This window comes from Rissa tridactyla, chromosome 9 (genome assembly GCF_028500815.1).
Source record: "Rissa tridactyla isolate bRisTri1 chromosome 9, bRisTri1.patW.cur.20221130, whole genome shotgun sequence".
NCBI classification, from domain to species: Eukaryota; Metazoa; Chordata; class Aves; order Charadriiformes; family Laridae; genus Rissa; species Rissa tridactyla.
This window is the reverse complement of record NC_071474.1, coordinates 48,657,060-48,670,447: the sequence shown is the minus strand read 5'-3', so window position 1 is coordinate 48,670,447 and position 13,388 is coordinate 48,657,060. Positions and strand designations below refer to the sequence as shown.

The 13,388-nt window shown below is 50.9% G+C and overlaps 1 protein-coding gene across 10 annotated transcripts in view; it reads left to right on the top strand.

Moving 5' to 3' along the window:
- Positions 1 to 13,388, top strand: part of LOC128914673 (H(+)/Cl(-) exchange transporter 5) — a 40,690-nt gene that overhangs the window by 16,227 nt on the left and 11,075 nt on the right. For 7 of the 10 annotated variants that reach the window (XM_054214038.1, XM_054214039.1, XM_054214040.1 and 4 more), the window contains 2 exons: positions 9,773 to 9,924; positions 12,158 to 12,257. In XM_054214038.1, coding sequence (XP_054070013.1) covers positions 9,773 to 9,924; positions 12,158 to 12,257 — 252 coding nt within the window. Of the gene's footprint in view, positions 1 to 3,797; positions 3,946 to 9,772; positions 9,925 to 12,157; positions 12,258 to 13,388 lie in introns of those variants that run through there. The other 3 variants (XM_054214044.1, XM_054214045.1, XM_054214043.1) reach the window with 2 other exon arrangements.

The following is a 13,388-nucleotide window of genomic DNA, read 5'->3' as shown; positions in this document are numbered from 1 at the left end:
GACAGGACTTCTGTGCTGTGTCAGGTCCCCAGTGGGAGCCACCAGCCTTGCCTGGAACACGGGATGCTTGTGTTGAATCATATCTTCAGGTAGGATCTAGACTGACTATGAAACTTTGTTCCTAACTGGTGTTTGCAAGAATGCACCTGCTTCCCAAAGGCCAGAGCTCTTCAAGAGGCTGAGCCAAAGTGTAGATATTCTGAGTTCTTCAGACTTGTCTGAGTCAAAATGATTTAAAATGGACTGCAGGGGCTTTTCGTGCCTGCTCCTGTGCTGTGTGCATTGCTGAAAACTCGCTATGGATTGCATGCAGAATCGTAGAATAGAATCACAGAATCGTCTAGGTTGGAAAGGACCTTTAAGATCATCGAGTCCAACCATCAACCTAACTCTGACAAACCCACCACTACCCCATGTCCCTCAGCACCACGTCTGCCCGGCTTTTAAATACAGGTGCCTCCACCACTGCCCTGGGCAGCCTGGTCCAGTGCTTGACAATCCTTTCGGTGAAGACGTTTTCTCTAATGTCCATCTTAAACCTCCCCTGGCACAACTTGAGGCCGTTTCCTCTTGTCCCATGGCCTGTTCCTTGGGAGAAGAGCCTGACCCCCCCTGGCCACCCCCTCCTTTCAGGGAGCTGTAGAGAGCAAGAAGGTCTCCCCTCAGCCTCCTCTTCTCCAGGCTGAACACCCCCAGCTCCCTCAGCTGCTCCTCACCAGACTTGTGCTCCAGACCCCTCACCAGCTCCGGTGCCCTTCTCCGGACTCGCTCCAGCCCCTCAGTATCTTTTTTTGTGGTGAGGGGCCCAGAACTGGACACAACACTTGAGGTGGGGCCTCACCCCAGTCTCTGCCCCAGTCCTGCTGGCCACACTAGTGCTGATACAGGCCAGGATGCTATTGGCTTTCTTGGCCACCTGGGCACACTGCTGGCTCCTGTTCAGCCGACAGTCAACCAACACCGCCAGGTCCCGCTCTCACTCTTATCTTCTCTGCTTTGGACTTCAGCATTTCGTCAATAAAAGGTAACAGATAAGACTTTCCGTGATTTTTTTTTTTTTTTTTCCCCCCACGCTGTTAAGTTGTGCTTGGGAATCAAACTTGTCTCCTTAATAAAATCCCCCAATACTTTCTAGTATTCCTTGTAGTCTTGGTACTGTGGTAATCAAGTGAACCTTAGCAGTGCTTTCTCAAAATCGTTGTCAAAGTATAGATTTTACTCCTGGCCAAAGGGCCGATGGGGTGGCACGGTCTTTTTAAGGATACAGTCATGCTTCCCAGAAGTTGTTTCATCTTAGTGGCATCGCCTCCTTTCTGTGCCATAGTAGAGGTGACCAGAACTACACGTGATGTTCAAGGTGCACTTCTACAGCAGTAATTCTTTTCTGCTTCTTAGTTTAAGGGATTTTTTAAAAAGCTATTTCCTTGTTGACCATTCTCAAATATTGAGCAATGACTTGCAGGGCATTATCTGCAGACACTTGAATTTTTAAGTCAAACATGCTGATTTAGTGCATAACACTGTTTACATTTGTCTCTTCCCCCTCCTTGTACGCCTTGCTTTGGCCATGAGCTGCTTCTGCTCTCTGGTAGTCCAGCTGTGGTCCTTCAGAGCCAGCCCAAGAGATGCTGGTTACCCAGCGCCAGTTACCCTAAGCGTAGGCATCACTTTTCCAGAACGCTTAGAACTGTAGTGAATAGTCCAGTACAAGCAGAAGCGAATGGGATTCCAGTGTTGCCTTCCTCCTGTTTCCAAAACAGGAATTTATGCCTTCAACATCCTGTGTCTTCAGCCAGTTGCTTTTCTGTGAGAAAACTTTCCCTGCTACTCCCCAAGAGCTTAATTTGCTTAAGACTTTCTAAAGAAAATTCTGTCCAAAGCTTCACGGATACCCAAACACATGGTCAGGCTATATCTGCAGTCCTGTTGATTTTTATTTATTCATTTATTTTTAATATAAGATTTGTGAGGCCTGATTCCTTTAGCAAAATCTGTTGGAACAGCTGCCTTTCCAAGTCATACTGATCTGCTTTTGGGACAACAATATCCCCTAGATGAGGGGTTGCCTCTGTCAAGGGGTGTGTTATGAGGTTAAGTTGTACAGATTCCTAATTCCTTGATATCCCTTTCCAAAAGTATTAAACTACCAATGGTTTCCCCTGAGTGGGTTACAGTAGTTCTGGCTGGGTGGGTAAGTTAAGCAGTGGTGCTGGCTTATTTTGTGCTTTTTTCTCTCCGCTCATTGGGGCAGTGAGGCAGACACTGGGCTGGGGAGGAGCAAGACGTGTCTGGCCATCACCGTAGTCTCTGGATGTGCTTTAAATTGTAGGGAGCAAAGGCAGGACTGTGGTCCCCCCTTCTTTCGATGGAAGACTTAAAAATGTTTCAAAGGCTGGAACATCTTTTTGCTGTAGGATTTAAGAAAGCTTTTTCTCTTTGGGCTCTTAAAGGCAAGAATTGAGAATCGCAATAGCAACAAATACCACCCCAAAGTGCAGCAGGGTTAGTGAAGCTTGGGTTTATGTGGATTTTTGTTTTTATCCACTAGCCCTGCCCTTGTCTAAGCTCTCCATACATGCTCTGTGCAGTGGAAGTGGAGGTGGGTGGTGTTTCTATCTGCAATATGGGGGTGGCCAGCTGGCTCTGCTCTCAGGAGGATGCTAGCCGGGGGATTTCACTCAGCTGCTGCGCCGCTGGCAGGTTCCACTAATGGAAGTGCCAAAGGGCCAACCTCTGGGAGGGATCCCCGAGCTGGAGATATCTCTCCAGGCTTTTTCATTGCCCGCCTTCCTCCTTGACCTCCAGACAGAGACCCGGGGTTGTCAGAGCAGCCCCCGGCCAGCGGCCAGCGTATCGGGTGAGCCCAAAGTCGCCGTTAGCCGGGGTGTAGTGTTTCAGAGCCGCCAGACAGTGTCTAAAGGACAAGCTATCTCTAGCAAACTGGAGCCAGGAGAACTTAATCACCAGCCCCTTTGAGCTCTTGTGTACCCTGAATGGGGAGATAAAGAGTGCTCCTGGGGCCCCGAGGGGTTGGGGCCAGCTCTGAGGGAGGACAAAGGAACAATTCAGAGCCTGCCCGCCTCCTGGGAGGACGGCGAGCAAAGAGCATCGCCACCAGCCAGTCAGCAAGCAAAATGTCAGCAAGGTGGGAAAAGAGAGGGGGGTTTTCCTCACATCTGTGACTGACCCACCCGTGTCGGGACGCTCCAATGGTAAACGCGGGTTTTCCTGCGCTGAAGCTTGCCTTGGGCCGGGCGGCCGAGCCCCTTGGGTGCAGAGCAGGGGCGTGCTGGGAGCGTCGCCCGTCGGACTGGGGTACCTGGGTGCTCACCTCTGGGGTGTGCCCCCCCCCAGACAGACCTTGGGTGCGGTGGACGGGTGCGGGGTTCGCCCGGTGCGTGGGGGTGAGGGGGATGTGCGTGCACAGCTCTCGCCTGCCCGGCTTCTCGCCCTCCCGGCAGCGAGCAGCGGTAGCAGCGAGCCGCTCTCCATCTTACAGCCCCTGCGCGCTCGGCTTCGGCTCTCTGCGCTCCCCAGCCTGTGCAGCACGGCGGGCGGGCACGTTTTAGTCCCGGGGAATACGTTCTACCGGATAAGGCGCCCCGAGGGCTCCGCTCGCGGCGTCGGGGCGCGTCGGGGGTGGCCGTCGCCGGTGCAGCCCGGTCCTTCCCCGCCTGCCGGCGGGACCTCTCCCCGTGCGGCGCAAATCCTGCCCCTGCCAGCGAGGTGCAAGGGCCAGCTCATGTGACGGCCGCCGGTGACGGTGACGCCACGCCAGGCGTGCGGGGAGGGCCCAGCGCCGCCGCCGGCTCGGCTTTGGCCAAGTCCGGAGCAAAAGGATGCAGCAAGTGCCGCCGTGAGACGAAGGAGCGCACGCCGGCCCTCCACCCGGGTGGCCGTGGGATGGATGGGCTCCCCAGGGCGCTCCGGAGCGGCTGAGCGAGGGTGAGGAGACCCCTCCAGGGAGGAAGAGGGGATGGGAGCCAAGGGGGAGCGTGGCTGGGGGGCTGCGGGGCGGCAAACTGCTGGCACCGGGCTCCGGAGCCCCTCCTGCGCTGGGGTGGAGGGGTGGTCGGGCCGGGAGCAGCCGGGTGGTCTGCTGAGCTCCTGCTGCTGGGTTTCCGATGGGTTTCTGCTGCTGGATTTCTGCTGTGTAATGGTTGGTTGTTTACTGCCCGGCTCCCTTTTGTCCGCAAACCCCTTCCTTTTTCCAGATTCGCCAGAGCAAGGGGAGCAGACCTCTCCCGGGTGCCTGGCTGTCACCTTGCTGTGCCGGCAGGACAATTCATAAAGCCCTGGGGGTTTGCTGCGCTGCAATGGCATAGCCCTGTAACTTTAACAAGCGCACAAGCGCTGCCTTTTTTTTTTTTTTTTTTTTTTTAAGCCAGGCAGACTCTCTAAAGTGGAACATTAACCCATTTTGGGGAGAAGAGGTGATCAAAATGCTAACAAATCTGTGTTTAAAAAATGAACTGTATCTCTAACAAGGTCACATTTGACTTGCTGTCTGTAAGCATTAAATACTGATTTAGAGATCTGTACATCAGGAACTGGGGAGACCTGTATGATCATCTTTTGACCAGGTATTACTGAGCTCATTTGCTTCCTTTATTCCTATCTGGTTATCCTAGGATCCTTGATTTGCAACAAGCTGAGGCAAGAAATATGATCTTGATAAATATTTATGCCCGTCAGCCATTTTATAGTTCAGTAATACTCCTGGAAAAAAATATAAGGACATTTTCTCATTATCTTCTGTTGAATGGACTGCTTACCCGCTTACCCGGCTGTGAAATCGCCATGCATGGCTGGAACCGCGGGGTTCTGATGTTGTAATACAAGCCCTGCTGCTGCAGGGAGGGCAGGCTGGGCTGGACGGGGCCAGGCTGGAGAGAGGAGCAGGCTCCAGGCTGGTCCCCAGTGTGCGGGTCACGTCACACCATCCCTTCAGCCCCGTCGCGAGATGCCCCGAGCAGCTGCCGGTGAGGTGTGGATGGGATCCATGGGGCTGGTACCTGCGGGACCCCCAGTGCTGTACGGCAGGGTGGGTCTGAGGGGTGACGGCCTGCAGCCCCTCTCCCATGTCGTCGCAGTGCTGGGTGCCGAGTGTGTCCCCTCGGGGTCTTTGTTCCTGTGTCTCTGGGGCAGCTCTGAGCTGGGAGGGTGTTCCCAGGACAGCTAAAAGTCACTGCTCTGGGCAGTTATTCCAGAAGAGTGAGCAAGGAATGACCCTGATCTCTTCTTCTTGCAGAAAATGCTTCTCAAAGTAGTCTCAGTTAACTAGGTTTAACACCGCTGTATTAGTACTTTTTTTTTTTTTTAAGGACAACTGTATCCTTTTATCTTTAGGAAATATTATGGTAGGTGTGCCAGAATAAATTGAAAAGCCAGTGAGAGCCAGACAGGAATTGTTGTTGCACTTCTGGAAGAGTAGGGTCATTTCTGTAGAAACAAAAGCAAGCTCTTCTGGCTGGGTGCTTGGCTTGGAGAGGTGGGTGTGCAGAGGCAGTCGTTCACCTTCTGTTTCTCAATGTAGACACAGGGTTGTGCTCTGCATCGCTGGGCTTAGTAGAAACCCGTCACCCACACTTAGCAAGGCCTCAAAGACCCCCCTGCCAGAGCCGCCTCATCGCTGACGTCTGAACCTGCTCTAAAAGTGATGTGGTGATGGTGGTTCCCTTGTCTGGGGGACAGAGCTAAAGTGGATGCTTGGATGGATGCTGGCTTTCCTTTATGCTGCTAACAACAGTCATTAACCACCCTTCCACCCCCAAATTTATAGTTTACTTTCCCAGAAAAGCAGCCACTATCTAAGTGATGATGTCAAAAGTCTGCCGTAATGTGAGAGGGGACCCTGGAAATGGGAATTGGACCCAGGTGAGCAAGCTGGTGGCCGTGGTGAGAGCGTCTGGTATGCCATAGACTGGCCCGGATAGGCGTTGGAATGTTGGGTGGTTTGGGAGGTAGTGGCATGCTCACAGCCCGGTGCCACCATCAAGGTGACGCGCTGGATCAAACCCGGGCTTGCCTCCCTGGTTCAGTTGTTCTGCTACGATCATGGTCTCCACGTCCATGGCCTTTGCTGTGAAGATCTGAACTGTAGGTGTGACTTGTTTGAGCTGTGGTTGACTGGGACGATGCCCCATCTTATCCCCTTTGTCACATAACTGCTTGAGAGGGGGTTGGTTGCTTTGAGAGCCTGTGAGGAAGCACCACCCGGATGGCTTTACGCGGGCACGCAGGCTTGCAGGAGGAGTTGCAGGTATGCGAGCACTGCACCTGCTGAACTCGGTTGTCTGTTGTTATTAGGACGATTTATTCAAGGAGCTTTTGGTCCAGCAGATTTGTAGAACAGTGCTTGGGAACCCGAGTGGGGATATTTGAACGGGGCGCTCTCTGAAAGCATTGATGCCAGTTTATATTTCCAAGCTGTTGGCTTCATAAGTGAAAACTGTTGTTAAAAACAGAGTAATTCCTCTTGGCTCTCAGCAAACGCGCCCCATTTTCTTTACAGCGCAAGTCGGGCTGGTGGGGCTCGCACTCTGTGCACTCACCACTTAGGAAGATCTCTGAGAACTTCAGTTAACCTTTTTTTTTTTTTTTTTTTTTTTTTTTTGTCCCAAATGAAGCAAGGAGCCTTTTTAAAGTGGGTTATTTGGTGGTAGCTGTCAGTTATGCTACATGACTCATCTTGTTTTCTTGCATCTTTTTTGCTGTTAAGAGGCTGCTGTGCCAGTCTGGGAAACGGCTTGGGAAAACATCATGGGCCTTTATTCCCCTCTCTTGACTTTAGACGATGGGGTAGAGAGCGATTGTTTGAATTCCTTACTTCTCCCCATCCGAAGGCATCTTTGCCTAGTGGTATTTGCACCCTGAATAAGCTAAATGAAATATTAAACATTATTCTTCTGCATTGGAGTTTTAGTACTCCTCTTCCCCACCACCTTTCAATTTTGACTGGATTTTGGGGTTTGCATCTTTTTTTTTTTTTCTTTTTTTTTTCATCTGGGTGACTGTAAACACTTAGTGTCTCACAGAACCGTGCTTAGATTTCCTCTCCTACCCGTGTCTCCGTGTGTACGCCCTTGGAAGCGCTTTGCAGCCGGTATTGCTGGAGGAAGAGCGTGTGTGGTTGTGTGTTCTGCTGGTATGGATTACCAGGAGTACGTGAAGTCACGCTTGCTGCGCAGAGCATACAGGGTATGGTGTGCTGTGAATGGTTTGTGGTTATTTCGGGCTTCCCAGCTCAGGTGAGCAATGGGCTGCTGAGGAGTTCGGTCTCCCACTGCCTCTCGCTTATGTTCCGTGCTCTGCTTCCCTTTGGTTTGCTGCTGGCTGGCCACCGCTTACGGAGATTGCTCAACGTGTGTGTTAGCTGGCCGGCAGCACCTTACTCTGCTCCTTTTCCCACCAGCAATATACGTTGAGAAGACTTTTTTAAAAGGTTTTCAGAGCTGGGATGTCAGGGATGTTCATCTGTGCAACTCCCTGCTGCTTCTGCCCCCTCCAAATGCAGGGTGCAAGGACTGCATCGCGTCTCGCTGGGGGGCTGCCTTCCCGGGGGCGGGTTGTGGATGCAAAAGGAGCAGTTACCAGTTGCATCCTTCCCCCCTTCACGTGCGTCAGTTGGGTCCTTTGCTCCTCCGTTTGTTAAACAGAAAGTTGGCACCGCAGGTAGGCTGGTAGCTCGCTGCGGGCTTCTCGTAGGGGCATCACAGTACGACAGCAGTGCCCAGGCCTGCCAAAGGTGCCATGGTGGCTATCGGCCAACTCCAGAACGTGTGTCCATCATCAGCCAGGCTCGATGTAGAAAACTTGCTGTTCTCTCCCCAGTTTGCTTGTAACAGAAAAGGTGTTCAGCGTGGGAAGGCTGAAGAGCCCAAGTCCTGCAAACGCGGGGGCTCCCAGCTCGCGGCTCCCAGCATCCCGTCCTGGCTCCTGTGCTTTTGTAACTGATTTCCCTTTAGCGTGGTTTTAGTTTTTAGAAATGGAAAAAAAAAATACAACCTGGATAGCATCGTAGCAGGTGTAAAGCTTGGGAGGTCTCCAGCTGTCAGCCTTTGGGAGCGAGAGCAGCATGAAAGCCTTCTTCAGGGAGCTTCAAAACCAGTATTCAGTGCGTAAAGTAGTGTCACCTGCATGTTCTGAGGGCGCTTTTGCATAATGGATCATGGACCGCAGGGCACCTTTCACCTCTACCGAAACGTAACAGAGTGTTTCTTGGAGTAACCCGTGGAATTTCTGCCCTTTCAGCATTTGGTGGCTTAGAAAGAAAAATACATGGAGTACTTCCTGAAGGGTTCCGTAGGTGTTTGACTTGGAGCGGGGGCCTCGGTGCTTGCACAAGCAAAGGAATGAGGTTTGGGCTGAGTGGCACAGAAAAACTTGTTCCATGTCAATTACTGTCAAGAAAACTGCTTGATTTCCTTGGATAAGGTTTAAAAGACCTTTGTTTTGTTTTTCCCTTGGTGTGTTTCAACACTCTCCTCAAACTGCTTGCAAGGGGCTTTAAGAAACCTGCTTTTAAAGGAGGAAGTGTTACATTAATGGGAGTTTTATAGGTTCCTTTTAGATCAAAGCTGCTCAGTATTTTGTTGTAGGGGCAAAGGAAAGCAGGAATAGATTAATGTCTGTTTTCCAGGTGGAAGAGATTTCCCAGGGCAGGTAAAATCCGTGCAGGTCCAAGGCTACTGCCCCGGATGCTGCAAGGGCAGGTTCTGCTCTGCTGCCTCCCGCTCAGCGGGGGCTGAACATCAGCTTGGCTGGGGACTGGCCGTGAACTGAACGCCTGGGGACATGGAGACAGCATTAATCCACTGGATCTGACCCATTTTCTATGCTGAGGTCCAGGACTAAGGGGGTTGGACTTAGACGATCTTTCAAGGTCCCTTCCAACCCCAGGAGTTCAACGATTCTATGATTAATGGATTTATTTTCTTGGCAGAGGATGGCGGAACCGGGGGATGCCTCTCCGGAGGCTTTGCTTGGGAGCGTGGCTTGTACCATGTGAAGCCCTTGTTTGTGGTCTTCAGTTGGACCTGGCCACGCTCGTCATGCTGTAGATTAATCAGTTTCTGTAGGCCCTCGCGTTACCCTGTCCCACAGCCTTGTTCTCTGCTCCTGTCTGTGAAGACACTGTCTTGTCACCAAAACCTGGGGAACGTACATCCACACTAAGCATCGTTTTCCACGGGCTGGAGCCGGTTAGATAGAAGATCGAATGATTGGGCCAAGTTTGTTTCACCCGAAGGGCAGTTGCAAGCCCCAGTTTGGTACCGCTTTCTGTTTTTCAGGCCCTCCAGCCCCCCCGCAGCGATGGGGGTGAGATGCTTTCCTTCCTCTGTCTCCCTGTTCCCATCCACAGCCCTCCTGCCCTTCCTGCTTTCACCTTCACCGCATCCACCTGGGACTCCCCTTGGCTCTGCCGGGAGGCTCAAATATTCCCCTTCTCCTCTCCCTCTCCCCTCTGCTTTCCTCAAAGTTCTGGGTTTAGGGAAAAGTTAACACATAGATGCTAGTGTTGATTTACTTTGCTGGTTCCTGAGCAGTCGTTTCCGGGAACAACGTGAACTGCTGAAGCTGGGGAAGCGCATGCCCTGCTGCCCGCGTCATCCCCGGAGCCTTGCTTGGCCTATTTAGCTCAAGGAACAGCTCATTAGCTCTTTGCTTCCACTGAAATGTGTGGATTTCCCACTAAGTTAGCATTTTGGCGATGTTTTTTTCTTTTCCTAAAAAGGGTGAAAACTAAGAAATGCTCAATTTCTCCCCCCAGGATTTTCCTCATATAATGGAGGAGGGATGAACGGCACAAGCACAATGATGGATTTCCTGGAGGAACCTCTTCCTGGTGTGGGGACCTACGAAGATTTTAACACTATAGATTGGGTGCGAGAGAAGTCCAGGGACCGGGACAGGCACAGAGAGGTAAAAATTCTTATTACTCCTTGCTGGCACCGAAGGCAGAGTAACTAACTTGCTAGAGCGAATCCCAGTTGTGATTGTCAGACGGGGGAGGCATGTGCTGGAGATAGACCTGGGATGGAGGGATCGCCCTTGGGATGGGAACTGAGCCTCTCTGCAGGATCTTTAGTTTGAGAGAAATTGAACGTGCTGCAGTCTATCAATTGCTGCTTCTCTTCTGAAGGCTTTTATTTACTTAAAAGCTTTGGTGGATTTCTGATCCGCATCTTAAATGACTTAATGGTGCGTTTTCTTATGCCGTGTTAAACTTGTTTGGCTCTGAAGCACAGGAAAACCTGCACTCCTGCTCATGGAAGGTGCGTGTCTTACTTGGAAGAATTGCATTGCTATTGCATGGTTTCTAATGGAAGAATCTACACACCCGTGGTCCTGTTTATTGATAAAGAAACAAGCTGGTTTTCTGCTCATGCAATTGCACTTGTGAACGATTCTTTTTCTGTTGGAATTGTTCTGTGCTGCATGTTTGAGAAAACTAAGTGCAGTTCTTCCAGAATTCATTCCCGGAACGTCGCTGCTCTCTGCAATTAAAGGAATCTGCTTGGAAAGCAAGGGATGCTTTAAATAAAGTACCGCTGTCCTCAGCATGCTCCTGATTCACGAGAAGCCCTTGCTGTCAGAACTCTTGTAGGGTGATGACTGAACTCAACTTGTCTATTTGCTTGCCAAAATATTCTTCAATTATTTTTTTTTTTTTCCTGAGCCTCACAAAACAACTTGTGTCTTAATAACAGTGCACAAACTGAACGCGGGCCCTGCTCAGTGTGTGAGTACATACAATAAATACAGTGTAGTGCCCAAACCCGAGCGAGTACAGACCCAATTAAGGGGCTCCATGCTCCCAGTGTCTCCTGCCCAAAAACCTGTCCCCATCTATGGATGAAGAATACAAACCCGCGAGGCTGCGCACACGTACGCCCCGGGCACAGATGTGTCTATACATAGGTGATGCCCATCAGCGTGGAACAGGACGATCTGTCCCCTGTCTGCAGAGGTGCTTGTATAAAAAGATCGCTTCTGTCTATTGAAAGAAGCTGAAATCGGGTCAAGGCAGAAGTTCCTGCTGGCCAAAGAGCTGTAGGGTTGGTCCAATGAGAAGAAATATAAAGGAAATCGTTTTGGCACCCGCCCCAGCCCCTGCCTTGATTCAGCAGCGCTTCCACTCCTGGTCCATGCGGCATTTGAAAGACAAAAATCCAGAGAAAAAAGCAATGCTCATTCAGGCAGAAGGGATTCTTACTTTATTTATTCCTCATTTAGCAAGTGGTAGTTGTTTGCATCAATGTGCCTTTTTATCTGGGAATAATAGTGGTGTACTGGAATGTGTCCCTGGGTCGAGGCAGCCGGGGGAATGGGGGCACGCAATGGCTGTTCTGTCGCCCTTTTGTCCGCCTGTCAAGAGCAGCGACGCTGCCAGGCTTCAGCCCTCAGACGGGGCCAGAGCCCCTGAGGAGGAGCTCACCCTCCTGGGGCATCTCGGTTTGAGATCTTCCCAGTGCCACCAGCACAGCCTGCTTCCAGCCTCACCGTTCCTCCCTGCGGGTGTTAAACCGCTGCCCTGCCTCGTGCCCGGCTGAGCAGCGCTCGGCAGAGTCCCCTCTGCTCAGAGCGACGGCTGGTTGGAGTTGCAGATGTGGGGCAGTAGCTGGGGACTCTGACGGGCTGGTGACAGCCCCTGTTTGCTCTCGCCGCTGGTGGGTATCGGTACTGGCCAGGCAGGATCCAGAAACTGCTGGGGACAAAGTGAAAGAACTGTTTCCCCAGTCTTCAGGTTTGCGCGTGGCATGGGGATATACTGGTAACTGGCTGTTACTAACAAGTGATGGCCTTAAAACATTAAAGGAAGAATTTTGTCTCGTTTTTGTGCAGAAGACATCTAGGAGGAGAGTGTTACTTGAATACTTTCTTTTTTTGCTGGGAAAGATGGCAATATCCTTGATCTGTTCTTGCACATCTGCTGCCCAGAGCTGCATTTGCTGCGCCAGCCGTGGGAGCAGCCGCTGCCTGGTGCTATTCCTCGCGCCCCTCAGAGCAGAATATGTCGTGATAGCTGTGGCTTTCAATGTTAGGGGCTAATCTTCCACTGATCACCTCACCATGTAGTTTTTACAGCACTTACACCAAAGTAGATCACCGTCTTTAACAGATTGTTGTTTCTTTTTGAAAAACCCTTTTCTAGATCACCAGTAGAAGTAAAGAGTCCACCTGGGCGCTGATACACAGCGTGAGCGATGCCTTCTCGGGCTGGTTGCTGATGCTCCTCATCGGGTTGTTGGCAGGTAAGAGCAAACCTCGGTCTAAAAAGTCCTCTAAAGTCGGTTCCTCCCACGAACACGGGCAGATGGCTGGGGAGGAGCCTTTGGCCCTGGAGCAAGGGCTGTGCGAGGGGCTGCACCAGTATTTATGGCTCTGCTGCTGCTTTGCAATTTACAGAGAATTACTTCTATGTGCTTTGAGGCTGTGTTGGTGTAAATAGCCAGATACAAAGCTGAGACTGAAAGCGATCCAGGACACTGCTCTGGATCTGCTGGTACAGAGCTCTGAAATATAAAAAATAATTCGGCAGAACAGAGCTGGTCAAATGTGGGTCAGAGGAGAGCGTTGTACATCTCTGCTGAACGCTCCTCACTGACAAAGGAGAGGTTAATCCCAAGGATTGCTGGAAAGATTTTCTTTTTTCTTTTTCCTTCCTATACTTGGATATAAAAGGTGAGAGGTGTTTCTTGGGCAGTCGGCCTTCTTGCAGAGGTTGGCTGGCTGGGACCTTCGGAATGACTTCAGAAGCAAACTTTGGACCCAGTGCAGAAGTAAATCGGCTGGATACAGCTCTTCCCGATAGAAAGCAGCTAAGCATTCATCACGAGGAGTGAAATTAAATCTTCTGTTAATATTTACATAGGAAAGCTGCTCGCCAGTTTTTCATTAACTGGAACATTTGCTAAATGTTTATTGCTGCCCCTGGAGCTTGTGCTGGCACCTGCTCCTGCAGATCAGAGGTCTCTGGTCTCTGCGCGGATGTGCCATTTTCGTTGAAACGGAGCTGATTGCAGCGTTCATCTGTGGGCATTGTAGGAGTTGTTCTTAACAGAAAAATAAGGAATTGCTTGAAGGTTCCTCTTCTAAAATCTGAATTACTTTCTGTGCGGCTCTCTGCTTGCTTCGTTTCACTTGGCATAGTTGTAACTTTCCCCTCTTTTTTTTTTTTTTTAAATTGGGATTGGAAATCTTTTCTCCAGATTCAGAGTTATTCCTGTCACAGTCTTAGCGTAGTTAGTGTAACTCTTGGATTCCAGCTCTTGTGCTGGGGACCGGTGACATGTTTTGTCTGTGTCCTCCAGCAGTGCAGTGCGTCCCCCTCTGCCTCTCAGACTGCTTGCTGTGCTGTATAGAACAAGCACTTATTCAGTGTA